Source organism: Ixodes scapularis, unplaced genomic scaffold (genome assembly GCF_016920785.2).
Source record: "Ixodes scapularis isolate PalLabHiFi unplaced genomic scaffold, ASM1692078v2 PGA_scaffold8__174_contigs__length_109621045, whole genome shotgun sequence".
Classification (NCBI taxonomy): Eukaryota; Metazoa; Arthropoda; class Arachnida; order Ixodida; family Ixodidae; genus Ixodes; species Ixodes scapularis.
This window is the reverse complement of record NW_024609883.1, coordinates 92,259,910-92,287,896: the sequence shown is the minus strand read 5'-3', so window position 1 is coordinate 92,287,896 and position 27,987 is coordinate 92,259,910. Positions and strand designations below refer to the sequence as shown.

The 27,987-nt window shown below is 46.8% G+C and overlaps 1 protein-coding gene and 1 long non-coding RNA gene across 5 annotated transcripts in view; one reads left to right on the top strand and one right to left on the bottom strand.

Annotated features, from left to right (window-relative positions):
• Nucleotides 1-197: 197 nt before the first annotated feature.
• Nucleotides 198-27,987, bottom strand: part of LOC120850655 (sushi, von Willebrand factor type A, EGF and pentraxin domain-containing protein 1) — a 34,549-nt gene continuing 6,759 nt past the window's right edge. Inside the window, exons 4-11 of one of the 4 annotated variants that reach the window (XM_040498767.2) lie at nucleotides 22,991-23,197; nucleotides 21,036-21,212; nucleotides 16,047-16,214; nucleotides 12,040-12,108; nucleotides 10,316-10,384; nucleotides 6,930-7,183; nucleotides 3,851-3,966; nucleotides 198-1,171 (exon numbers count right to left, since the gene is read on the bottom strand). In XM_040498767.2, the coding sequence (XP_040354701.1) occupies nucleotides 7,011-7,183; nucleotides 10,316-10,384; nucleotides 12,040-12,108; nucleotides 16,047-16,214; nucleotides 21,036-21,212; nucleotides 22,991-23,197 (863 nt within the window). In that variant the 3' untranslated portion in view covers nucleotides 198-1,171; nucleotides 3,851-3,966; nucleotides 6,930-7,010. Of the gene's footprint in view, nucleotides 1,172-3,067; nucleotides 3,126-3,850; nucleotides 3,967-6,897; nucleotides 7,184-10,315; nucleotides 10,385-12,039; nucleotides 12,109-16,046; nucleotides 16,215-21,035; nucleotides 21,213-22,990; nucleotides 23,198-27,987 lie in introns of those variants that run through there. The other 3 variants (XM_040498766.2, XM_040223246.3, XM_040498765.2) reach the window with 3 other exon arrangements.
• On the top strand, nucleotides 25,622-27,807 carry LOC121833435. The gene is made up of 2 exons (XR_006076712.1): nucleotides 25,622-25,890; nucleotides 26,784-27,807. It is a non-coding gene; the product is annotated as an uncharacterized LOC121833435 (long non-coding RNA).

The window sequence follows — 27,987 nt, the reverse complement described above, 5'->3', positions numbered from 1 at the left end:
GGTTCGAACTCGGGATTGCTTGCTTACGAGGCAGACGTCACAACCACTACGCTACACTCCAACGTTGCATGTAGCCGTTCAACGTCTATACAGGAGAGGGCGCTGCGGTCAAATGCGTAAATAATTGTGTTAAACTTTGCATGCATTGGCTCAACGTTTATAGACGAGAGGGCGCTGCGGGGCCGTATCTCCACGCGGCATTCACCACGTGGAGATACGGCCTCTTTTTCAGCATTGCCTCAGTACTACCAGGCCCTCTAAACACCTTAACCAAGGATTCCACGACGCCCATGACAACTCCCAAAGGGAAACCAGCATTTGACAACCTTTTGCATTGCAACTAAAAACTGTCACCACACCACAGTGGCACGACTTAAACAAGGCGGTGCAGAGACTGAACAGTGCAATGGCTCTTTTCACTGTCTTAGAGTGTGTGGATTCATACACTAAGAGCCCCTTCTTAGATCTATGCTCATAGGGCCAACACAAATGTGAGGGCTCACATCGAAGATTGAGATCTAAAAATTGTAGGGCACCCTCAGAAGTGGCCTCACACTTAAACTTTAGTCCCGAAGAACAATCCGTAAACACTTGTAACATCGCGGCAACCACACTTTCAATGTCTGTGTTATCGTTGCCTTTCAGCAGAATCAGGTAGTCATCAACACACCTCAACAGGTCGACTGAATACGATGAGACATATAAGGCTTTCACCTTAAAATAAGATTGCAATGCTGCGTTTCTGGCCGATAGAGCAGGCAAGACGCCCCTTGAGCAGATTGTTCTGTATTGCCCCACGTGACTAGATTAGCAGCCGCGAATGCCACCAGTCAAGCGCTCGGTGGAGAAGGCCAAGAGGAAGCTGCCATTCAAAGAACCATGAATCAACTGGCTCAACTTTCCACTTTGCTATATCTTACACCCTGCTGGAGAGTCAAGCAACAATTCCACACGCTTAAAAAGCAAGCGTTTATTAAATTATGTGAAAATACGGCAGGCTGCATACTTGCACTGCTAAGGTCACATTCCTCAAGAAAGTACTAAATCTGTGGTGTTGCCATACACATTCAGGACAGTTTATTCAATAAAATGCACGAAGAAACTACTTTTTTTTTTCTTGTCTTACGCATACTGCAGCAGACACTGGCAGAGTCCTTGAGGCCCACTGATACTGCAAAAACAACATGAAAGTGGAACAGATTCAGAAGATGCAGCCCTATTTTGCCTGCTCTCACATCATGCTGTTGTACAAGGTGTCCCCCCCAAAAAAGCTTACGAGGTTTACTTTAGTGCAAAACTAAACTATCCATCACCGAAGGCTCATTCACAATCGAAATGTAGCACTAGAAGTTTAAACTACTGGGTGATATCAAGGGGCGGCCAGGCTCTTTAAATCGACTGCAAAATTCGGTTTTTTAACCTATCGCATTCCGATTTTGTACAGCGTTGGCCACAGGTGGTGCATTTTTTCTGTAAAATTTGCAAAGAGCGAGCTTACCTGAGGAAGAAGTAAAAAAAAGAGAAAAAAAAGAAAAAGGCTTCACTCCTATGGAAACGCAGTGAAGCCACCGGTCTTCAAACCATTGGTCGCCCTATGATTTGAAGACCGATGACTTCGCTGCGTTTCCATAGGAGTTAAGCCTTTTTCTATTTTACTTTTCCTCTTTGCGAATTTTATAAAAAAAATGCACCACCTGTGGCCAACACTGTACAGAATCGGAACGCGATACGTTAAGAAACCGAATTTTGCGGTCGATTCAAAGAGCCTGGCCGCTCCTTGAATCACCCGATAGATGCCAAAGTTCCAGAACTAACTGTCATCTATCTATTCAAAAGTTATAAGTGGTTTGCTGAAATTTTTAAGGGGATAATGGTGGTTGACGAGGCCTTGAACACTTAGAGCTGAATGGTGCAGTTATATAGAATGGGCGGCCCCATTTTTCCAATTCAGATTCTCAAAAAATCAATTTAAACTTTTAATTAAATAACGGCTAATTCTGAAACTTTGGCATCTGGTTCGAATTTCTGGCGCTACATGTATGCGGGGGAAGGGCATTCAGCGATATGTCATTAATATTTGCAGTCAAAGAAACCCTGTAAATATTTTTTGGGACACGGTGTACGGAGGATGAGCAGAAAATGAAATGAAAGGATGCTATGATCTTCATTTAGAAAAGGTGCCCTATCCCTCTTCAACATCTGGGTGCTTTAGTAGAAATTAGCAATTGTTAGACACAATCACCCCCATGGCCAAGAAACGCTGATGGTCACGGTGGCAAAAAAATGCGCTGCCTTACGGCCCCAAAAACGTAAGTTGTCTGTTAGAAAATCGTGAAACAGGCCTGCAATGCCACTTGCAGATAAAGCATACAGGGTGCTTTTTAAAAGCTTCAGCAGATTTGTTTAAAAAAAGCCATGAAAGCTAGATCTCTGCGGTTTGTGCAGGTGAGTTTTACGGCCAGAGTGACATAGGATAGGGGGCTAATCTCAACGATCAGTCGGCTTATTGAGTAAACCTGGTTAATTAACTTTTTAAATATTGAAAATAGACATATGGTTCTAATTAGAAACTTGCTGAGCGTCACCGAAAACCACTAAATCAGTAATTTGCATAAAGACTACAAGCGCGTGAGGAGCGCAGTGGTGCACTGAAGTTACCACTCGTGGAGCAGCTAGGTACAAGGCTACCGGCGCGATAAGGCACCCGTGAGATTTTTCCATCTGTTATTAAAGCCCCAGCCTTGATTAACAAATTTTACCTAATTAGCCGACTGATTTTTATGATTATCCCTATATACTATGTCCTCCTGGCCGTATGACTCATCTGCATATACACTTACGGCCGTAAGTGTATATAGCTTTCACGGCTTTCTTTAAACAAATCCGGGCTTAAGAAAAAAACACCCAGTATATGTCTTCGTTTAGCCCATTTAATTTTTTGTGCAAGACTGTTAAAAAAAAATCACTTCCACAATTAAAGTTTTTGACGGTCCATCATAGCTCACTGAAAGACAGTTGACTGTGTTGGTTGTAACATGCTGTAGGAATGCTGTAGATGTATATTCACATTTATTCCAGTCTTGGGTATACGGAAGGCAATCCACCATCCACAGTGGAGTATCTTCCTTTTAACAAAGAGGGAAAAGGGCAGCAGCCATAAGGAAACAAGAAAATTATCAGGCCAGCAACAACCAACGAGTTATACCCTAAACTTTCCAACTACAAAAAACAAAAAAACTTTCACCAGCAAATATATAGCGCAGAATTCGGGGGTTGGTACAACCAGAGCCGTATATTGGGAGAGTCTGGCCATTGGGTGTGGCGACGAAGGCGCTGGAGAGGAGAAAAGTGAAAGAAAGAGAGAGGAGCACCGAAGGGGTGAGAGGGAAAAGAGGAAGCAGAGGAGACGACTGCCATTTTGAGGCAACCCTGTCGGCGCAGAGCACTGCTGAGGCTACGCGTCGTCTGCTACGGGCTGACCTATTCTTCACCCGAATAAAAGTTTGTGGTAAGACGTCGAAAAACTTAATTCGTTAGCTTTTTAACCCATAAAGGAACAACAGTAGGTATATCATTTTCTTGCCAGAGCCAGCAATAGAAAAGGAAATAACCCAAATTTTGCACCGCGGGCCGATTGGCTCACTCCGCAGGGGGGCGTTACGGCGGCGAGATCATAAACCGGCCAAACTCTCCCAATTTACGACTCTGGATACAACCAGTCATATATGACCGGGAATATGATGTTTCGGCTGCGGGAGCAACACGTTACTCCCTTAGAATCGGTTAAAAAGGAGAGGTGTGGTCTTGCACTTTGTCTATGCTAAGCCAGAAAGGAGGCGGAGCCAGTTACCGTCTAATGTCCTCGCATGTGGGGCAGTTCCGTCCAATCGCAGCGGCCTGCCGGTTCTGAGGACGTTCCTGCCACATGCCACCTCCTACTCTGCGGCACTCCCACAGAGGTGGATCCTGGGATTAGGGCAGACCGGTTAGCACCCTACCTGGAATCGTCAATGGGTTATCGACAACATGAATTAAGTTTTCGTTGTTCCGATGCCTCCACAGCTTCAGCCATCAAAAAGTGTAGTACATTGGCCTCGATCTACTCTCGATTCAGGTCAGGCAATAAGTGTGACAGCAAGCGACAAAAGCACAAAGCTGCAAAAGGAACTGTTGCAGCATATAGGAAGCTTTCATGAAGCATCTAATGATCAAACAATGAAGCCCCCAGAAATCATGGCAGATACGTTATATAGCTAGAATTCCATGTTTTCGGAGTTTATTTTTTGTGAAATTCAGAGGTTGCTTTTCGGAGTTTATTTTTTGCTGGGAATTTGGGGTTTATAGGAGTTTTTTTTTTTATGTTAGATCGCCAATTCTCGGAAATTTTGAATTTATTTTATTGTGTTCCCAATTTTTAAAAAATTCAAAAACAAAAAAAAAGTCTGGGTACCATCACTCGTTGTCCTAAAGGAACACTGACGAGCTAAAAGGCAAACCACATTTGTCAGTAGTTTCAAGATTTAAAAGGAAAATGCTTTGGCATCTCCTCAGGATCACTGACCCTGTGCTCTTACGAAGTTTATTAGTGAAACACTATCTTTTTGCTTTTTATTTTGTCATCATGACCTCGAGATTCAGAAGTTTTGGATAAACCCGAATTGACGGAACATTTACTGGCGAGTGTTTTTCACATTTCTTTCGGATTTGTCTCAATGCATGGAACCGTAGTTATAGCTAGGGTTCCGTGTTTTCAGAGTTCATGTTTGATAGATTCCCGATTCTCCAAAAATTGAAGTTTAATTTTCTAATGTTTTGTATCTAAAAAAAGTGAAAGACGTTTACAACTTCCTGTAACGCCAAATTAGAGCACAGCTCTTGAGGAGGAGGAAGGGAGGGTATGGAGGGGATGGTGTGTCCCTCCTCCTCATCAGCACCCTCTCCTCCTCCTGTCCTCCTTGACGTCACGTGACACCCAAGAGGTCACAAGACCCTGGTGAGGTCCTGTGACCCTGATGGCGCTACGTGACACCCGTGAGGTCACGTGACCCTGGTGACGTCACATGACCCCCGTGAGGTCACGTCACCCTGGTGACATCATGTGACCCTCGTGACGTCACGAGTCCAGCGCGTTGCATTATGGGATATTTCCCATAATGCACCACGCGGTTACGCTGACGGCGACGCCACTCAAGCCGGAAACAGGCGCCTAAGAGCTGCGCTCTAATATAAAATAATCATAAATAATATCCCGTTGTAAACATGTGCTAGATTCAAAAGAATGCACTTGTATGAAATAATATTTCTTCAGCTGGCTTAGGCATTGGTGTCCTTGCCATTGGCCTTATAAATCTGTCCCATGGAAAAATATGCGAACAAGTGTTGCTTCAATAAACGACAATATCTTTAAATCACTGCAGGTGGTCGCTGGGAAGCTTGTTTGCATGCCCTCCTATTCCATCAACAAACCCTGGAAGTGCACTGGGTTGAGTGGTAAAGCATCAAGCGCCCTTCTTCCCTTCCCCCTTCAATGAAATCTCTGGGGTTCGTAGCTTTCACTGTCACACAAACAGAACCCTCCTCTCCCTAAAAGAGCAAAAATGCTATGGTCCAAGCTGGAAACTGGAGCAGTAGCTTTTGTCTTGACCCAGAGGTACATTTACCTATAGTCCCGAATGAATCTTGACGAGATGAGCGTTAAGCCCCCTTTGTGAATAATCCGTGGTTTGAAAAAAAACTGGAGTAGCAGTTTCTTAGGATAACAAACCCTGCAGGCTCTGATGAAACTTAATCATAAAATATCACCTTTTTTCCTTTTGTATTGAAACATTAAAGTTTGGAGTTCATAGAATGGATCCGGTTTTACGAAAATTTTACTAGCAAGTGTTTTTCTCAGTTATCCGAAAACACTAGTGTTCGTGAAAATTTGAATAGTAGATTCAAGTACAGTGGAATCTCGTTAATTCAAACTCGCGAATAATTCAAATTAACGTGCAGGTCCCGTCCTACACTTTCCTAAGAAAAAAAAACTTCCGGTAATTCAAAGTTTGCATTATTCAAGCAAAGTTTTGGTCCCCCTTGGGTTCAGATAAACGAGAATCCATCTGTAATGCGCTTTTGATGTTCGCTTCGAGATGAACTGCGATGTTCATACTTTCCGAAGTGTTGATCGCGGTGGGTTAGCCCCATTCAATGTCTTCCTCACCGAGCACCTGTGCACTGCGGGGAAGCAATAACCGCACAGCGCGTCGGCTCCGCAGGTACTGCTTCCCTGCAGTGCAAACGTGCTTAGTGAGAAGCGCACTCAACGGTGCTAACCCGCAGAGATTATGCGAGAGTATGTTAGGCAGTGATCTCTTGATGGCCAGCATTCGTCATTTGTGCTTGTTGTTTTTGGTTTTTTTCGCCAAATTTTAAATGGAAGCAAGAATATATGCATGTCATGAGCAGATTTATAAATCCCTTTGATTAGGATAGCTGGAACAAATATGTCATTTATATGCCGAATTCATATAGGTATATCAAAATTAACGGAGCTTAGAAGTGGACAATTTGAAAGTCGGGAACAAACTTCACGAGTTCAGCTGAATTTTCGTTCAAGCGTGGTGTGTGGTAGTAAAAGGCTTTGGCAAACTATTCAATATTTGATTAGAAAGCATTTGTTCAAAACCACTATTCGCTCGGAATTCAATTTCCAACTAAAAATCCACTATTTGCACGCACATAGAAAACACTGAATCCTAGCTATAGCCGATCAAAACGGCAATGGCAGCGCAAAGGGGCTGAACGTTGGCCATCAGTTTCTTGCCGATAATGATGTTTTGCCGAGCTTCATTGGGACTGCCAATACCTACTCCCCGTGAAAGCACACCCCTTTTATGTCCTTCGAGCATAACGCACCCTCACCTAAACTTCAGAACCGGCTACACAACCTGAAGAAGGTGATCGCAGGTAGCCGTCGACCACAATTGATCGGTCGTTGCCGACACTTGGCCTTAGGTTGTTGCTCTAGTTCAGGTGTCGCTGCCTCTCGATGCCTCGGCCTTACAGTAGAACCGCAACAGCAGGATTGCGCCGGCCATGGAAGCCACGGAAAGAACTAGGAGCACGCTGAAGAGTGCCAGCATCCCTGATCCTTCACCCACTGTCGGTGGATCCCCGGTGGTTTCTTTTGTCGGTTCGAAAGCTGCAAGAAGGTGCGCCCAGCCTTGGAAAAACGAGTGCGACGAAGAACGGGTATACCTATGTTAAAAAAAAGATATGGGAAAAACCAAAAACAGAACCGTTTGCTCAACTGACCGCCAGCTCCTGGTTAGCTCAGTTGACAGAGCAGTCTACTTGTCTCAAAGAGGTCCCAAGACTGAATCCTGGACCAGGTAAATTTTTTCGGCGACTGCTGGGTGCGTGTTGCACTCCATTTTGGGTAAAGAGCCAATTTATTTTTACGTAAATCTTCCCCACTTTAAGAACTTCCCCTAAAAATAATAGTATCAAAGAAACCTGTATTGTCCTCGACGTATCTCTTTCATTCGTGTTAGGGAACTCACCGGACAAGCTGTCCCAATGCTCGCGGGCGGCATTCCTCGCCACACCGGCGGGAAACGAACCACGAACAATATTTGTAAACCTCGCTTTCTTGTGTAGCTCCAGATAAGGAATGCTACTGTTACCGTGGTAGCAGCGTAACCCAGCACTCCCCCACATTACTAACGAAAGAAGGATTAAAAAATGAAAAACAATATGCTTTTTTCAAATGCCTGAAAAGGAGACAAATGACCAAAATAAACCCCCCTCCCCCCCCCCCCCCCCCCCAGAAAAAAAATGTTTTAGAGCAGTTTAAAAACTGTGCTAAAACAATTGAAGCAACAATAAAACAATTGCAAAACCTCCTCTCTAGCGGAATGCAGCTCGAGGGTCACCTCACCACCTACTATTTCACTCATAACAGATGAAACTCAGATAACTCACTGTTTGCTTCCATTTTTAATGAAATATTCATCAAATCGTTCTCAAACTCCTTCAACACTGCAGAGCCGCCTTACCTTGTTAACGGTGTTTCATTGATGGACCATATCGTAATCAGCCCAGACGGCGTCTCAAAAATCATAAACGGTCTTAAGTTGACTTCTGCAACTGGTGTCGATGAAATTAACTCATTTTTAAAATCGACATACCAATACACCTCTCTCATCCTTGCACATATATTTCAACAGACACTTTATACATCTGTTCTGCCTGGCGACTGGAAAATTGGCAAAGTAATTCTCCTTCATAAGTCTGGTAAAAGGGACTCTCCTCTCAATTACAGACCCATTTCACCAACCAGCATTCCTTGTAAAATTTTTTAACACATCACCTATTCACAACTTATAGGGTTTCTGAAATTTTACTCGTTTTTTTTCTGCTGCTCAACATGGGTTTAGGAAAACGTTTTCATGCGAAATGCCGCTCCTCTCCATTACTAATGATTTTCATGCTGCTTTTGATCAGGGACAGTATTTTTCTTGATTTTGCGAAAGCTTTTGTTAAGGCATCACAGAAGCTCATTCTATATAAACTAAACAAGCTTAACATTGATCATAACGTGCTTAGTTGGATAGAAGCTTTTTTTAACTGATCGTTCCCAATTTGTGTGTTGCAATGGTATTTGTTCCACTTCTACATCTGTTTCCTCCAGAATACCCCAAGGGTCCAAAAGTTCCTTCAAAGTTCTTTACTCTTTCTAATCTATATTAATGATTTACTACCAAGTATTGTTTCCTCCAAGATTGCTTGCCGACGATTGTGCTAATTACCGAATAATATCTAATGACTCTGATTCCTAACAGCTACAGTCAGTGGCGTCACATTGGGGGTGCGGGGGCGGCGGACCGCCTTGGGTGCAGCGCTCCGGGGGGTGTCACGGCGGGCTGCGAGAAGAGGGGGGGGGGGGGATAGTGTTGCGACGGGTGATGAGCCCGGGGGGGTGTAGCTGAGAGGGGCCGCCCCGGGTGCCGCTGACCCTGGTGCCGCCACTGGCTACAGCATGATCTGGATTCTAATTTTCAATGGCGTGAACTCTGGTCCATGGAACTAAACATTAACAAATGCAAACTAATGCAAATGACCCAAAAGGCTGCTTTTAGTGCTACTTATAGCCTTTACAACACTGCATTAGAACTTGTAGAACCTTACAAGTACCTCAGTGTAATCCCAAGCTGCGATCTTACCAGGAACCTGCATGTTTCTCATATAATTAAAAGTACTAACCGGATGCTCTGTTATCTTAAATATAACTTCCAACTAACACCTTCATCTTTAAAACTACCTCTAGTTAAAACATTAGTGAGATCAAAGCTTGAATATGTGGCCTCCATCTGGAGTCCTGGAACAAATGACCTTGCTAAACCATTTGAGGCTGTACAAAATAGATCGGTGCATTTCATTTTGGCAAATTATCATCGTACGGCTATAGTTAGTTCCATGAAAAACTCCTTAGTCCTACAGAGTCTCGAACGTCGCCGCAGAATCTCTCGAGTCTGTCTTTTTCACAATATATTCCATCATAACCTCATACTAAAAGATAAGCTAATAACATCACCATCTTTAATTTCTTGTCGCCTCGATCATCTTTACAAGGTCGGCGTTTCATTTTGTCGCTATAACATATTTTACGCAACCTTCATCCCAAGAGTGTCAAATGACTGAAATCGTTTACTTTAATCACCCACATAAATTTTTGACATTGCTCTCTTTTGCTCAAATGTTAGTAACCACACGTTTCCAAGTGTTTAACTTTTGTTCATGTTATTTTTATAATTTCATCTTTTACCACTCCCCTCTGCAATGCCTTTGGCCCTGAGGGTACAATAAATAAATTTAGATGGCAGCAGCATACTCTCTCGTCGTAAGAGATCACACAAACTCGGTCGTGAGCAAACGGTAGTTCATGAACAGGCCTTAAGACGATCGTTTCACATAAGAACGGAAGATGTCAGCGTACACTCTTGGTCCAACTGTTGGTGTCCTTCCGGGAGGGATCGGTTGGGAAGTGCGGCTAGCCGTAAACCGAAATCGGCGCAACTCAAAACAAAATAGAAGAAAAAGAAGCCGACGCAAGCACAAAGTAATACGTTCAATGCAAATGAAAAGACACGGGCACGCAGGTTCCATATTTCGGAAATCATCCTCTGAAGGTTCAAGCAATCGTGGACGGTAGAATGGACCAACAAATCACGGACGAAGCAGAATTATTGGTGCACCGAAATTTCAGACGCCGCAGAGAGCCTTTACGACCGAAAGCAACTTGGGCCCGCACGTTTGTGGGAGGGGTACTCACGTGGTGACGTTACAGGTGCGGTTGTGGCGGTCATCGTCGGAGTGCCTGTGCTGGTTTGTGTCGGGATCCCTATGAAAGAAAGGTGGAATGGTGAAATGACAGAAACAATCAGTAAACCACATCGAAGGTTGAGCCATTCATTTAATTTGCATAACCCCTAATAGATGCAACGTTCTCTAGAGGGCACGACTGGAATCATTTACCTTCATCACTCACATCAATTTTTGATGGTGCTCTTTTTTGGTCAAGTGTTAGTAACCACACATTTCCAAATGTTTAACCTTTGCTCATGTTATTTTTGTTCCACCTTTTTTTTTGCACTCTCCTCTGTAATGCCTTTGGCCCCGAGGTACAATAAATAAATAAATATAGATGGTGCCAGTCTGCTAGCATGTTCTCTCGTCGTAAGGCCCGCTTCAGACGGGGCAACTATCTCGGCAATTTCGGTGTTACTGGCGGGTTGTTCCCTAGGTTTCCCTAGATTGACACGGATTGCTGAAATCGGGTCCGGCTTGAAACAAACAAGCAACTCTGAGCAATTCGAAGACGTTTGAAGCGGCAGCAGCCATTCAGGGACGCAATATTTTTACTCTATACCCCGTGCCGCTGACGATGACAACTAAAGACTTGGTTTTGGTTTGAAATTCATTGTTTTTTGAAAATAAAACCGTTTCAGAAAGATGAGTTAGTATTCTCAACGCCCTTTAAACGTACAGAAACATGTTTATAGCGTGTAACTGTGTGTCTAAATAGTGAAAAAAAAAAAAAAATGTGACGATAATGACAGCAAATTTCAGGAAATGGTTGCTGCGTGTGAATGTGGGCGGCCCGTGTTGCTCGTGTTGCGATGCCAAGTTGCTGGGATAAATCGCCCCACCTGAAGCGGGCCTAGGAGATCACACAAACTTGGTTGCGAGGAAACAGTAGTTTGTGAAGGGACCTCAATTAAGGTGATCGTTTGACATAAGAACGGAAGATGTCAATGTACACACTAGGTTGGACTGCAGGTGTCCTTCCGGGAGGGGTCGGTTGGGAAGCGCGTCTCACTGTGAACCAAAATCAGCGCAACTCGGAACAAAGTAGAAGAAAAATGAATGTCATTTAGAACTCCCTCTAACGCCGAATTAGAGTGCAGCTCTTGAGAAGCAGGAAAGGGTACTGAAGGGAGGGTATACCCCTCCTCCCTCCTCCTCATCCTGTCTGCTACTCCTTTTTCTGAGCGGCGTCGCCATCAGCGTAATTGAGAGGTCACGCGACCTCACGGGGGTCACGCAACCTCACGGAAGTCATGCGACCTCACGGGGGTCACGCGACCTCACGGGGGTCACGCGACCTTACGGGGGTCACGCGACCTCACGGGGGTCACGCGACCTCACGGGGGTCCCGCGATCTCACGGGGGTCACGCGACCACACCGGGGTCACGTGACATCACGGTTTCGCCGACGCCACTCAAGCCGGAAACGGGCGCCTAAGAGCTGCGTACTAAAAGAAGCCGATGCAAGCACAGAGCAATACGTTCAATGTAAATGAAAAGACATTAGCACGCAGGTTCCATATTTTGGAATCCAACCTCTGGAGGATCAAGCAATCGAGGACGATAGAATGGCGCGACGAATCACGGACGGAGCTGAATCATTGGTTCACCAAAACTTTAGACGCCGCAAACAAAGTCTCTACGACTGAGAGCAGCTTGTGCCCGAGCGTACGCGGGAGGGGTACTCACGTGGTGACGTCACTGCCGCAGTTGTGGTGGTCGTCGTTGGAGTGCCTGTGCTGGCTTGTGTCGGGACCACTATGAAAGAATGGTGCAACGGTGAAATGAGAAAAACAATCAGTAAACCAGATCAAAGGTTGAGTCAATCGTTTAAGTTGCATAACCCACTAATAGGTGCAGCATTCTACAAGGGACACGCCGCTCTGCTGCGGCAGCGCCCCCAACGTCGTTCTCGATGAACAATTTCCATAGTTATTTGTGCAGTTATTAATGCAACAGGTAACCTCTTTAAAACTAGGGGTGTGCGAATATTTGAAACTTCGAATCCTTCGCGAATAATGCTTGCTATTCGATTCGATTCGCTTCGCCCTTTCGCTGTTCGAACTATTCGAGTTCTTCGAATACTTCGAAAACTACGAATAACGCGGAACTCATTGATTAGTGTCAACTTGCGGTCGAGTTCTCTGTTTTGTTTTTGGACTGCGCAGTATGGTTTCAAGCTTGGCAAACCTACACAACCAACCTAAGTGTCTTTTTTTTTTTTTTTGAAAGAAGGATTGGAAAGTTATTTGCACGACGGTGGCGCGATCTGTGTTTTGCTTGCCGTAATGTCCGGATTGCAGAGTTGGCTAAGTAGTCGTTTCGCAAACGCTGCGATAGATAGGATGAAGGACTATGATTTGCAACGGCACATGCATCGTCGCGACGGACCGCATGACCTTTCGGGCGTCCGCACGAGACGTCTTGTATACGTTCCTGTCCACATTCATTTTTAATGTAGCACAACCATATATTCGTGATTTCGTACTTACAGTGACTACAGTAGCCAAGGTGCTATGGATTCAGATATGAATTTATGGCTCACCTCGGCTATCGGTGATATCTGGCTTGTGTTATTTTCCGTTTGATTTTCCGGTTCATCAGTTTGCCAGTATTCCTTTTGTTATTTATTTCTACCCGTTTTCACTGGTAAAAGTGAGACTCCCCCCCCCCCCCCCGCCAAAAAAAAAAAATATATATATATATTCTTAAATGATTGCATCTTTGTGGCGCCCTCTATGGACAGAACTATTGCACACAGAAAGAGACGGTGCATAGTCAGTGCGGTTGCGCAGCGCGATCGTGCAATCTGAAACTCTGCTGTGGCCTGTCGACCCGCCTCCGCTTGTGTACTTCCGTTTACGTTCACGTGGTTGCGTTCAAGAGCGTAAAAAGAGATCGCACAAAGTAGAGACGCAATCATCGACTTTGTATTGCGGCTTGCGGACCCGCCGCCGCTTGTTTACTTGCGTTTACGCTCAAGTGCCTCCTTTCGTCCGCGATGCCATCTCCGACTGCGTTGTGGCTTGCCAACCCGCCTTCACTTTTGCACTTTCATTTATGTTATCTAACCTCACTCAAGGAATGGTGTTTTACTCTCTGATCTTTTTTTCATCCGTTTTTTTTTTTAACAGTCACATGTGAGACATTTTTCTTATTGCAATAAAAGTAACCTTTTCATAAACGTTTGTTGAAAAAAAATTCCAGATGTGTTTTTTATTAAGCATTTTTGTTTAATTCACATCAAATAGAAAATATTCGTTTTCAAATATCTTCCTTATTTGAAACTACTATTCGTATTCGAAAATATTCGATTCGATTCGTAACCTTTATTATTCGATTTTGATATTCGCACACCTCTATTTAAAACCTCTATGTTGATGAACTTGTTATTTTTAAACCCACTCCTTGCAATAATGCCAAATGGCCGGGCAGTCCCCACAAGGCAAGACAGTTTGTACTAGGGTGCCTTCATGTGCGCTTTGCTTAGGGTGGAGACATCTCGCCATTTTGTCCCACACATTTATTTTTCTTTTTTGTTCAAAAGCGCGTGAAAGAGCGTGTCCCTGCACGCGTTTGTGGCACTGACTGTGCTATGGCGACATTTTGTTTTCGTCAATTTCTTTGTATTTTCCCAGTGAGCGCGTGCTGTCGGCATCGGGTACTACAAAGGGTGGCATCACCCTTAACAGAAGGACATTGAGGCACCCTAGTTCGTACAAGAGACTTCAACGTTTTGCTTGCTACCCACAACCTACCACGCACAATGTATTCGAGATGGTAGTTAGTAATTCCGCTACGAGCTACATTGAGCGCCACTGCCTCATCACATGCTTCTGCATCACATCTCCAACGTGCCACATCACAACCAGGAGTGTCCAATCTAAAATCCACGTCTGCTACTAGCGCCAATGCCAGCTCCACGAAGCAACAACATTAAAAAAGTGTGCTTACAAGCGGCTCAAACTCACAACCTCGTTCACCGAGAAAGAAATGGCATTTTGATACAAGAGCTTCCTAAAATTATTTTAAAAGATATAAAGCCCTCTCCCAGACACCAAGTTGGGCTGAAAGCGCGAAATGCTCTCAATAAAGACGTTGCAGAAGTATTCAAATCGCTGGAAGCGATGCAGTTGGAGCGAGACGAGAAATCAACCTGGCTGCCAGCCAACTCCGTGGCAACTGCACTTTTTCGAAAAGCTTGCTTAAACGCTTTTTTGATGTTGAAGGCTGAGGAAACTACATTAAGAAAGCCTTTTGTGCTTTAATATAGGTACTCATAAGATGACAGCTGGTAAGTGAGACCTGGTTTAAACCAAACCAGGTTCCAAGGGGGCACATGGTAGTGTGCTGTTGCCATGGTGCCTTGAACACGTCTCCGGCCAGTGCATTTGGCGTTTTATTCCGCCCAAGCAGCGAACATGGCCCCCCAGTGGCAACAAATGACGTCGCAGAAGCTGGAGTATCATACTGTTGGATTTCGTGATCCTGGCTGTTGGGCGTAGAAGTTATAAAAAAAAAAAAACTTTCAGCCTTCCCACTTTCGTGAAGAAGGAAGAGCAGCGGAGCTGTAGCTTCTGTTCTCGGCGGAGGCTTTCTAGCTGAGCCAATTTGCTCTTCTTTCGCGAAAAAATCTGAAGCGCTCAACGCAGTGGAGCTTTAGGCAATAGCGACCTCGCGGCGGTTGCGGAACCATTCGCGTTACTGCGCACATCGCCACTCGTTCCGTTCCCGCTCTTCTTCCTCCGAAAAAATGTTGCCGCCATCTATGAGCGACAGCAGCAACCAGTTGTCTGGTTTCCGAGGCTGGAAAGGTTGCCGCAATCTATGAGCGACGGCGGCAAGCAGACTACCGGCAAACACAACGCTCTGGGCAGCCACCGCCATCTATGAGCGACTGCGGCAACCAGGGAGTTGTGTCGACATTTGTTTGGCGTCAGACACGATCCTGGAAAAACTAGCCCTTAACAGCTACGCTGTAATTATTCCGAAATTGCCACTGTCGCCAGCCCGATTCTCAACAAAATGCGTTGGCATTTAGCACAGGGGTTTCGACTCGGCGAAGCATGGAAATCGTAACCTCGCAACAGTCCGCATACTGTTGTTTTCAGAGAGCTGATCTGGTATCCTCCTGGGTATCGGCAGTTTCTCGCAAACGTCGTCGTCGCTGCGCCTCAGTTTTACATTGTAGCTTACGCTGCGTCCACGGCTGCTCTATTCCCTCCCCTTCCGTTCCTGCGGCATGTCAATGGAAGCGTGTCAGAAGACTCTTTCTCACTTGTAAGAGGAAAAGCGGACACAACAAGCGAACGAACGGAGTGAAGAGCATGGCAGGAACCGCATATAGGCCTCACGGAAGCAGTCCAGTCCACGACCGTCCAAACGAAAGAGGGCTGCATGCACCGGGGCAATAAATGCTGCCGCATTTAAAAGCACGAGAAAATGCTGGTGTCTGCTTTGTCGCAGCGTCCCTACACGTGGCTGCCGAGGCTTCCCTAAACTGTCAAACTGGGGAGCGACCTGCGACAGAACGGGCGTCTGCCATATCCAGAACCGCCCCTGCGACACCGCCAGGATTGTGGCCGGCCACAGCATGACGCTTCTACGACTTCATCGGGCGAAAATGGAGGAACCGCTTGTTTGGACGCGGTAAACACGCCTGTCCGAGACACATTCCGGGAATCGTAGTGACTCACCGGGAGGGCACCGAGGAGCGTCGCGTGACCAGACACCCTGAGGCAGGCACCGGGCCACCAGGGTGGAACCGTCGGCCAGGCACCTAAAGGTGACATTGGCCCCCACCGACATGCTGGTCACCACTACCACACCGCCTGGGGGGTTGACCGGCGTTGGGCACTTCACCTCTGAAAATGGGACAGACGAACGCGGCACGGCGGTGCCACTTCAGCCCAATTTTGCATTGATGAGGTCCGTGCAAAAATCAAGTCGAATGCAATGTTCCCGAATTTCTCTCGTTGCACACCGTCAAGAAATTATCAGACAATTCGAGGCTGGCTATCAGTTAGGTAAAGGCCCGTTCACACACTTGCATCGGCTTATGAACGAGTTCTCGTAATCTTTTACGATGAGAGAACACGCTGACGCCATCTATGAGGTGACCCTAGAACTGCACTTCACAGAGCGGAGGTTTTGTGACATTTGCGAGATGAAATGTACTGTAAGATGATGCCAGATTGGTTTAGAGGGGTGATTATACAGATGTAGCACTGGCGATCAGTCAACAGCCAGATCAGTAGGCGGGTGCACTAGATTCGAAGAGCGCGGGCTTGACCAGCGAAGTCCCACTTCGTTTTCTTTCCTAACAATATATATAATCAGCTGTCCTTTGTTCTTTTATAAGCGACTTTGTGAGTGTGCTCCGTCTTCTTATTTACCACCCAGGTCGGCCGTTTTCGTGGGAGGAAGTACTGCTAGGAAGTTAAAAACGACGACGGGGCAGTGGTGCGCACGAGTGTCTCGTGCAAGGCCCCATGGGCCGGCTCGGCCTCCTTAAACCATTCTATATTCTGTCACCACATGTCCTTTCCTCTATGCTGCCGACAGGATCATCCTAAGAATATGTACAGAGCGCGACACTGTTAGCGCGAACAAGCGATCTCCGGTTTTTCCAGTTTTTCTCTTTGAAACCAAGGGATATCATCCAAGTTATTATTAGACTACGGAAAGAGCTCATTTAGTTCTATGTTGTAAGCGGTACAATTTAGTGCCCGCTAATACTATTTAGAAGTGAATTGCAAAAATGTGCTGATGTCGTGTTCGCGCTAACAGTGTCGCGATGTGTACAATCACTGAAAAATCGTCGTTTATCTAACACTAAAAAAATCTTTGAGCAAAAAAAAAAAAGTATACAGACACTTAAAGGAGTACTCCGGCAATTTTTTGAGCTACCTCAACTAACTATATTTTCTGACTCCCCGGCCTTTACCCTTTCTGGTATGCTATTTCATAATAGTTATTCCGAAATCCGCAAATGAAAATGATGCAAAAACCTACATTCAAATATACACGCACTTTTCAGTGCCGTGACGTTAGTGGAGAGCAGGCTTGCCAGTCGAGCGAGCAGTCTAAAAAATAGAATATGCCCATCATTTGTTCCGTGCTGGAGCACGGGGACTGGAGCGAGCTTCCAAAGCATTCGTTTGACACCATGAAACTGCTTCGCATCAGTTGGGAACAAATTTTACAAACCAAAGAGTGAACCCCTGCCTTCCACTGACGTCATTTTTTTGTTGTTGCCAGTAGAGACTTTCAGTTTGAAAAACACGGTGAGGACCAAAATTGTAAATTCAATAACTTCGTGAAAAAAAACTATTTTGACCTAATATTTGGGATACTACTTTAGCGATGTTGTTTGGCGAGTTTACCAAAATTTCAAGCAAATCGGGGACCATGAGGAAATCGCCGGAGTACCCCTTTAAAGGGCAACTCCGGCCAAAACTCAAAATGAAATAAATTACTGGTATCGCTGTAGTGACACAAAATACGACCCCAGCCAAAATATTACGTCTGTAGGACGCCGCATTCTCAACTAATGCCGATAACAAAAAGTGAAAGCTGCTTACAACTCCCTGTAACGCCGAATTAGAGCGCAGCTCTTGAGGAGGAGGAGGGAAGGGCACTGGGGGGGGGGGGTTAAACTAACCAGGGGGGGGTCACGTGCATTCTCAACTAATGCCGATAACAAAAAGTGAAAGCTGCTTACAACTCCCTGTAACGCCGAATTAGAGCGCAGCTCTTGAGGAGGAGGAGGGAAGGGCACTGGGGGGGGGGTTAAACTAACCAGGGGGGGGTCACGTGACCTTGGGGACCCCCAATGCCGATGATGTCATCACTGAGGTCACTCATGACGTCATCATTGACGATGACGTTGCGGGTACCGATGACGTCATTAGTGACGTCACTGATGACTTCACCAGTGATGATGACGATGACGATGCGAATGTCGGTGACGTCATCAGTGACGTCGCTGATGACGTAATCAGTGATGATGACGATGACGATGCGGATGTCGGTAACGTCATCAGTGATGATGACGATGACGATGCGGATGCCGGTGACGTCATCAGTGATGATGACGATGCGGATGCCGGTGACGTCATCAGTGACGATGACGATGTGGATGCCGGTGACGACATCAGTGACGTCACTGATGACGTCATCAGTGATGATGACGATGCGGATGCCGGTGACGTCATCAGTGACGATGACGTCATTGGGGGTCACGCGACATCGGCGGGGGTCACGTGACCTCGGGGGGGTCACGTGCCCCCCACGAGGTCACGTGACCCCAATGGGGGGCTCGCGCGGTGCATTATGGGACATTTCCCATGATGCACCGCGCGGTTACGCCGACGCCGACGGCGACGCCGCTCAAGCCGGAAACGGGCCCCTAAGAGCTGCGCTCTAAAATGCGACCCGCCGTGAGCCGCTGCTTCTTAGCGGGCAGCCAGCGGGTTGCCGATCGCTAAAGCAACATTAGGCCGTGACGTCCGTATTGTTCTCTTTTTTTCCTCCGTTCCAGGCGTTGCGCGGAGTGCGCTTCTTTGAGCCGCTACCACCGCTATTTCGGCTTGTGATTGGCGTGTTTAGCCGTTGCTTTTATCTGTAGACCGTGTAGCTTCGGTATAGCCTTTTGTTTATTTGCTTGTGAGGACTTTAAGACTCGTTTTAGCGAGCAACTCGGTGCACCTAAGACTACCCAGCTTTTCCTCGAAAGATGCCGAGTGCAACTTGTAGCGCTGTGGGCTGCTCAAACAACCCGCTCCACAACACGGAGGTACTTTTTCACAAGTGTCGGACGGACCGGAAATTGGAGAAGGTGTGGGTGAACGCTGTTTGACGAGTGGACTTTGGACTTCGGCTTTTACGTGCTTGATGGAAAAAGAACGAAAAAACAGTCGTGTACAGCCCAGCACACGTGTGTTCGGGTGCCGCGGCCCGCGCCGGAGAGCCTCAAACCTTCGTGTCTCGGACTGACCCGCAGCGCGAAAACGAGAGGGCCCCCAGTACTGGTACGTCACTGGCAGTGCGGCGTAAAGCAACGCCGCTCCATCCACGGAGCCCAGATGACAATTTAGGCCTAGCGACGAGTACGGAAGACCGCACGCACAGCGACAGTCGCCGAGTATGGCACCGTACGAGTTCACGGGTTTTCCAGTCGCTAAATTTTGGGTATACGCACTAACCCTTGCTGCATATGCTCGATAACTACAACGTATAAAGAATTAAAACAAAATTAGCTTACCTCCTATCTTTAGACGGCTAGCGCAGCATAGGTAGGTGGCGCTCGGCCTGCGTACTCGTTGAACGAGAACGATCCTGACGTCACGTTAACATAGCAGCTGATTTCCAGTGTTGCCGGGGCCTCGAGTGGCTAGTTTCGGTTTTGTTGGCCGCGCCCCAAACCAATCTTTGAGGTGTCGATATCTCTAAAACTATGCACATTAACGAGCAAAAAATTACACCTTACAATTCAGGGACGCTGACTGCACTAAAAACAGTCATAATCCCAAAATCAAAAGTATGGACCGGAGTTTCCCTTTAAAGTGTGTCGTGGCTACCCATTACATGGCGCCAGTTTGTTCTCTCGTCAAAATTAAGAGATTTTTTTATGTGAAAATTTGCAACTGTGTGAAGCAGCCTCGGGGTGTACCAAAAAATGATTTACAGATTTCTTTTGATTGCAAAAATAAACTATGGATACCGTCAAACGCTCATTCTCAGTCCAAATGTAGCGCTGGTGGTTCGAACCAGCTATGCCAAAGTTGAAAAAAAAGCCCGTATCTTTTTCAAAAGTTACGCAATTTTCCGGACAATTCAAATGGAAAAATGGCGGCCGGTTGAGCCCTTGAATACACAGAATCGAATGGCGCCAGTTACTGAAAATGGGCCCCATTTTTTCATTTACATCTTTTTAGAAACTCGCTTATAACTTTTGAATGAGATAACGCGGTTAGTTCCGAAACTTTGGCATCTGGTTTGAATCACCAGTGCTACACTTGGGCAAAGACGCAGCTTTTGGCGATGTGTCACTTATTTTTGTTACGAAAAAGATGGCATGAATGCTTTGGGACGGGACATGTAACTCCCCAACCGGGCAGGCTTACTTGCACTTTAAAATTGTGCGTGTATATAATTTATTTGAATATAGATTTGCGTGTTTTTACAAAAATATAATAGCAAAAGATGATCATTTTCTTTCACGTATTGTTTCTACTGTGCCCCACCATACGCCTTATGCAACCGGGGAAAAAGACACCTTTGTTTTACCTAGAGGTAGAACGAACTATGGCTTTACAATGATGCGACATATCTTGCCTAAGTTTTTTAATACACCTCTATGTGATCACTTGAATGATATGTCTTCTTCTGTCCTTAGGAATGCTTTTCTATAATTTGTCTGTACTTCTCATTTTGTCTGCACTGTTCATTTTGTATATATATTATTTTTTACCGCATTTACACTGCTGACTTGTAAGGGTGGCGAGGCCCGTCAAGCGGTGGACGACACTGCTTTTTTCTTGCCACCCTCAGTTTGTATTTCAAGCTGAAATAAACGCTGATTGATTGATTGACATGCCGTAGGTTTGATTTGTTCGAGGCCAGAACCATAACTGCGAGCATTTGCGCTTCCGGACAAGCAACGAAAGTATCCTTCTGGCCACCTTCGCAGGTCGGTTCGGCACCGCTCCAGGTGGCGTTGTCCTGGCATTGCCGTGACGGGGGTCCCACCAGCCTGTACAGTCGGTTGCACGAGTAGTGCACCACGGCCCGGAAGTTAAGTCCCTCCGACGTGTCCACGTTACCGTGGACCACTTGCGCCGGCTGCGGACACACCACCACTGCACACCCGGAAAGAGATGTGAGAAGCACTTTGGAATGCAGTTCGTCTGCCATCTACAAAAGTTAGAGGGATTCTGAAGTGACCCTCGGATCTTAACTTGATAGGAATCGAGACAGGCAGAAGGGGCATTCGAGGTAACGCCGACCAAGCTCTCACCAATATCGGCCCTTCATAGCCCAGCAGATCGCTCGAGTGGTCGATGCGTTCGATGGTATTTCTGCTGCTGTGTGTGGCTTGGCACAAGAAAAGCGGAACGGAAGCTCAACGTTGCTGTCATCTGTATCGGCTCGCGCCAAAGGCGACACCATGTGTCTTGTCATACGACCCTTATGGATTCCCACTACAAGCTTCGCCATCTGCTGCTTCCCCCAAAAAAATTGGTTGGCCATATTTAAAAAAAAATAATTGAAAGAAGTTTACAAATTTTTGTAATGTGAAATTAGAGCACAGCTCTTGAGGAGAAGGAGGGGAGGCTATGCCCCTCCATCCTCCTCCATACCCTCTACTCCTCCCACACTTTCCCTGCTACTGGAAAAGTGACGCCACGTGACTTCAACACCAATTCAGTTTCCCCGCTAAATTTAGCGGGGAAACTGACGTCACATCACCCACGAACAAATTCAGTTTCTCTGCTAGATTTAATGGGACAATCTACATCATGTGACCTCGACACCAATTCAATTTCCCGCTAAATTTAGCGGGGAAAATGACATCACATGACTGCGTCACGTCATCCATGGACAAATCAATTTCTCCGCTAGATTTAGCGGGAAAATTGACATCACGTGACCCCAAACACCAATTCAATTTCCCGCTAAATTTAGTGGGGCAGTTACGCCGTCGTGACGGCGACGCTGCGAAACTGGAGACTAAGAGCTGCGCATTAAAAAAAAAACGTTCCTTGCAAGAATTGCACAATTATACATTGGGCAGCATCGAAGCTCGTACAAAACTGGAAGTAACAACTTCAGAGAACTGCCGGAATAGACCTTGCTTTTAAGAAAAGGTACTTAGTAGACTCTAACCAATTTCTTCCATGTGCCCGACGTTACCTAACCAGGCAAAGTTCCGCCGAAATGTTTACATTTAAGACCTTGCTTTTGCAAAATGACGGAAAACACTGAAGAACAGGCTGGCGCTGTAGTTCCATGTATAGTGCACGCTGGCTTTTTCGGCAGCAAGATTTCAAGTGAGAACTTAAATCAAGTAACAGCTGGTACGGTGCACAATCAATGGCACGACGAGAAGGCTATTGTCACTTACAAGGTGAGAAGGGCAGAGAGGAGCTTCAATTGTGCTCGACGCCTCGTGTGCCTCAAGTGCACGTGTGCAGCCGAAGCATGGCAGAAGGCACGAAGCACGTGCTGGAAGCCAGGTGTTCGAAAGACTCTCCTTTCTTATTCTGTCAGCGACCGTAGCACGCAGGACCTACAGTCCAAGCCTGCTTCTTGGCAAGGCGGCGCTCTATTACGCCTTACCGCTTTAACACAAATTCTCTTGGGGACTCCTTTTTTTTTTTTTCGTGAAATGTATTAACAAATGGAACTGTCTGTCGACAAATGCTGCAAGTAGTGCGAATCCACCTTTTTTTCTCGACGTTATTTTTGATGCTTGAGAGTGCTCCTTTTAACGTGCTTACCCGTCTGCTTTTGTCTCACGGCTGGCTGCACATTATGAAATAAATAAAAATATAAACACAATTTTATCAGGCTCCTATAGGATCCCTCGCCTTCGATCGTTTTGATGTTGGACGCCGATGCGTTCAGGCGTACGCACCGAGGCACTTGGGCGGCGGTTCGCTCCACAATCCGTCGGACTGGCAGTAGATGCCGTAGTCCGAGTCGACGGGCTGATTGTCGTGCGAGTGTAGCCGGTAGCCTCTCTCGCAGTCGAACGCCACTTTGTTCGGGAAGGTGAAGACGTGAGAGCGGAAGGTGCCGTGGTCGATGCCGTTCCTCCCACCGGGGGCTCCGCAACTGGCGCCTGCATCATAGGTTGGGACTCACGGTGATCGGTCGCCGCAATACTACCCGCAGTATTGGACGACTTGCGCGAAATTGCAAGTGGCACCTTGTGGCTAGAGCAGAAAGCTGTAAAGGCAGGTTTACTCTCCAGCTTTGTGAAGCAGATATTCACAGTACCTGAACCCGTGAAAGCAGGTTAGAAAACGTGCGATGAAAATCGCCGACAGTCTGTGTCAGGTTTAGAATAGCCGAACAAGCCCATCTTACAAGGCTTTCTGCTGGCTACGATTGGCGGTTCCCTCCTCGCCACCTGCATCCTCTCGAGCATTCACTCTGCTGAAGTGGATGGAAAAAAATGAAAGCCGTTTACAACTCCCTGTAACGCCGAATTAGAGCGCAGCTCTTGAGGAGGAGGAGGGAAGGGTACTGGGGGGTGGGTCAAGTGACCTCGGGGGGGGGGGGGGGGGGGGGGGGTCACGTGACCTTGGGGGTCACGTGAACTTGGGGCGTCACGTGACGTCACGGGGGTCACGTGACCTGGGGCCACGTGACAATACCGATGACGTCATCAGTAGCGTCACTGATGACGCCATCAGTGATGATGATGACGATGCGGATGCCGGTGACGTCACTAATGACGTCATCATTGATGATGACGATGACGATGCGGATGCCGGTGACATCATCAGTGACGTCACTGATGACGTCATCAGTGGCTATGACGTCAATGGGGGGTCACGTGACCTCGGGGGTATCCCCAGGTCACGTGACCCCAGGGGGGGTCACTTGACCTGGGTAACCATCGTGACCCTCGTGAAGGTAACCCTAGTAACCCTTGTGAGGGCAACTCTCGTGACCCTCGTGAGGGTAACTCTCGTGACCCTCGTGAGGGTAACTCTCATAACCCTCGTGAGGGTAACCCTCGTGAAGGTTACCCTCACGAGGGTTACTAACCCTCGTAACCCTCGTGAGGGTTACGAGGGTAAGTAACCCTCGTGAGGGTAACTCTCATAACCCTCGTGACCCTCGTGAGGGTAGCCCTCGTGAAGGTTACCCTCACGAGGGTTACTAACCCTCGTAACCCTCAAAAGGGTTACCTTCACGAGGGTTACCCTCACGAGGGTTAGTAACCCTCGTAACCCTCGTGAGGGTTACAAGGGTAAGTAACCCTCGTGAGGGTAACCCTCGTGAAGGTAACCCTTTTGAGGGTAACTAACCCTCGTAACCCTCGTGAGGGTTACGAGGGTAAGTAACCCTCGTGGCCCTCGTGATCCTCGTGAGGGTAACCCTCATGAGATTAACCCTCGTAACCCTCACGAGGGTTACGAGAGTTGCGGTTACGCTGACGCCGACGCCGACGCCGACGGCGACGGCGACGCCGACGCCGCTCAAGCCGGGAACGGGCCCCTAAGAGCTGCGCTCTAAAAGTCAAATTTGGGGGTTTTACGTGCCAAACCAACGACGGGCATCTGGCACGCCCCAGCGAAGGACTGAGGATTAATTTCGACCACCTGGGGATCTTTTGACGTGCAACTGAAAGCTCGGTTACACGGCGCCTTTTCCGCAATAAGCCTCCGTCAGATTGCGGGCACCTCGGCCAAGATTCGAACCCGCCACATGGGGAACCGCCAGCGCTCTCGCCTCGGAGCTACCGAGGCGGCAAGTGGATGGAGTAGAGGTTGTTCCTAAGAGCCCGTCGCGCTATCCTTAAACTGCAACAGACTACAAAATGTTGTACCGTGTAAGTAGCAATGGTAGTGCGAAGTACTTAAAGCGACACTCAAATCCCGAAAAGTCTATTTTCATGAGCCTTTAATATTTGTGACGTATGTCACCCAATAAACTTGCTTTGTCGCACTTGTCTCTAGGAAACCGGCAATAACTTTTTGTTTAAAAATCCTCGCAGACTTTGTCGTTTCTTGATAATAATTGCAAACTTTCTCAAGAATACCTGAAGTGGTGGCACGTGGGAGTCACCTTTATACCTTGTCTGTTCTAGAAATAAAGGAATGTGATAACAAAAAGGAATTTCTAAAATGCATGTGGATTTTTCAAGATGTTAAAACGGGGCAAAACAATTTGAACCAGAACAACTCTAGAAGGGTGGTGAGCTGGACTAGTTGGTATGAAGACATGTGGGGAACATAAATGCACACAAAGGACTTGTGTGTGTTCCTTTGCTTTGTCTTTACCCTTTGTGCACTGCTATGTTCCACGGGCTGTTACATTCCATCAACAGGCATCGTAACTTGGCAAATGACAAAGGCTGCAGCCCGGCGAGCCAATCGGTGCATCGGAGGAAGACACACGTGACACGACTATACGCCTCGCAAGTGGGCTCATTTTCGTCTTCTGCGCATGAGAAAGGAGGCGCGAAGGCGGGAGAGGAGGTTGATGACGATTCCGACTAAGCTCCGCCCTCGCACATGTCGGGGGAGGCCGGGGGGTAAACAAACATCGGCGTCGGCCATGGCGGCCGTGTTGTAGCGGGGATCGCGAGTCTTTTATTTATTGTAGCCCGGTTAAAATTTGCCGAGTCCACAAGATCGAGCAGCTTTGTGCCCCTTACGATTCCTCCGTCGTCTGCTAGAGGCATTTCGAAGATTCCAAGATGAAGACGACGAAGATCATCAAAGAGAAGGCGCTTGCCTAGCCTCGCGATTGAAACGCCGGTTGCGCCGGTCACTACGAGACCGCCGCCCGATTGTACCGGTAAGTTGCCTTTTATCTTGTTCTTCCTTTACGAACACAACGGATTTTGCCTTCTAGCAGGTCTTTATAAATCTTGTGTGGCGGAGTCGATGGGCGCTATTAATCGAAAAACGGCCGAGAATGTAGCGTTTTCGCGATCCTCCGAAGCCTATCTTCGCAGGTGATACTTAGGAATATACACACTCGTCATTTCGACTCGAAGCTGCACGGAGGCCGTATAAACTATGTTCCGTTTCATTTTAAATGCGGTCGAAGTTAAATCTACATGGGCGAATCCCGAGCTTTGATCATAGCTGCCATGCATGTGCGATCTTGCAGTACAAGCGCTGATCAGATTCTCGCGTTTGTAATTTTCGCTTCGTTCGCATTTAGGTGAGACGCAGTATAGTCATACATCGTATTTGGTATAGTAGTTGCAGTCTACGGTTGTAATCATGGCACTGTAGAAAAGCACAGAGCTCAAAACTTGCCGCAAAAACGCGATCGTTTTTTCTTTCAGGAATGAAATATGAATGGCTGTTACGTGTAATACAGTGAACCAACTCGGACAGCACAAATTTGCCGTTTCACATTAGCCAGTATGAGTGAATTGCCGACGAAGTACCGATGCCGCCTTTCTGCGAAATGTGTTGCGCAGTGTATCTTGGAGCCACATCGACGCTGTCAGTGTCTGACGTGTTTTTGCGTGTCGCTTGTCTCTTTTTTCGTTCCCATACCAAGATAAAAATTCGGAGATCGCGCACTATCCAAGCCTAGCTAACGAGCGCCCCATGGAATTGACACGGGAGTAAACAATGACTAACATGCACATATTTTTGTTCGCTCAGCAGACTGGGTCAAGCAAAAGCCAGTGTATAAGTGACAAACTTTCTAACATCATTTGTCATTTCTAGGTCCCAGATGGGCTGTTGACATCCAGAAACACACCAACAGATGGTGGTCATACAGCGATTGTGAAGACATTCCCATTTGGATCCACATTCCTAGTCCACTCATTGATAATCTTTCCTTGTTTCATCAATGCCCAAGTATGCCAGGCGCCAAGTGACTACTCGCATGTGTTAGTAACGGTGGCATGCGAGGCTTCAGTATTGTCGCTGCAGATAGGGCTCACCCTCACACCAATGCTGTTTGTGGTGTACCTTTCCATGGAATTGTTTGGTTGATTCCAATTTCCTAGAAACGCCAATATTCAGTTTGGTGGGCCTTGAGTAGATTCGTCGAGGAGGTCTCGTCTCTTTCCTGGGGGTAATACCGTGTCAGCTGCTTTGCATGAGCCACTTGGAAACTGTTCGGACCGCTCTAAAGCACTTGTGATTGACCTTACCTGTTGTGTCCATGCTAATGCTGAAATGTAAAGTTCACTGAACCAAGTTTTACTAATGAACAAACACAATCAGTGGAAAGGTTGAATGGCTTTATTTGTTTTCTCGAAGTATACAGTGTTTCATACATAATACATGATGCTGGCAAGGCTACTTTCATTAGCACGCAGGCAACTTAGTCTACATTCTGTTTCACGATAGCTTGGTGAACTGTGGAGGCTACGGCTTCTGCGACCCAGTAAGAATGTCGGAGCGAGGCACATGGACGCATGTCACAGGAGCGTTCGTGTCACTGCGCCAAATGCAAGGACCACCCGCCAGAACCGGCTGTCGTCTTACAACCACATGCTCAATTTGCCCATGAATCTGTGGCGGGTGCTAATGCTAGGGCGATGTTTTGAGCGGAAGTGGTCGATTCACGGCTACGATTGTTTGAACTTCGATCACAAGCCATGTTTTTCTCAAAAAAGTGTTGATCTATATTAAGTGTCGCTAATCAGTAACATGTGTCTTCGTCTTTCTTCAGTGTCGTGTAGTGTTGCGGTCCGAAGAATCCGACGGCAACACTACTAAAAGAAGAAGAAAAAACAAAGCCTAGAACTATGTTTTGTCGCAGATGGCGCTCTTGCTGTGGCAATAATAGGGTGCCTACATGTCTGTCTGTCTAAGGGTGAAGACATCCATTGTTGCCCTGAATCTGCCAGCGTGTGACGCTCTCGCACACTCGGTGCGTGACTAGGTCGGTAAAATGGCGTCTAAGCATTAACCAAAG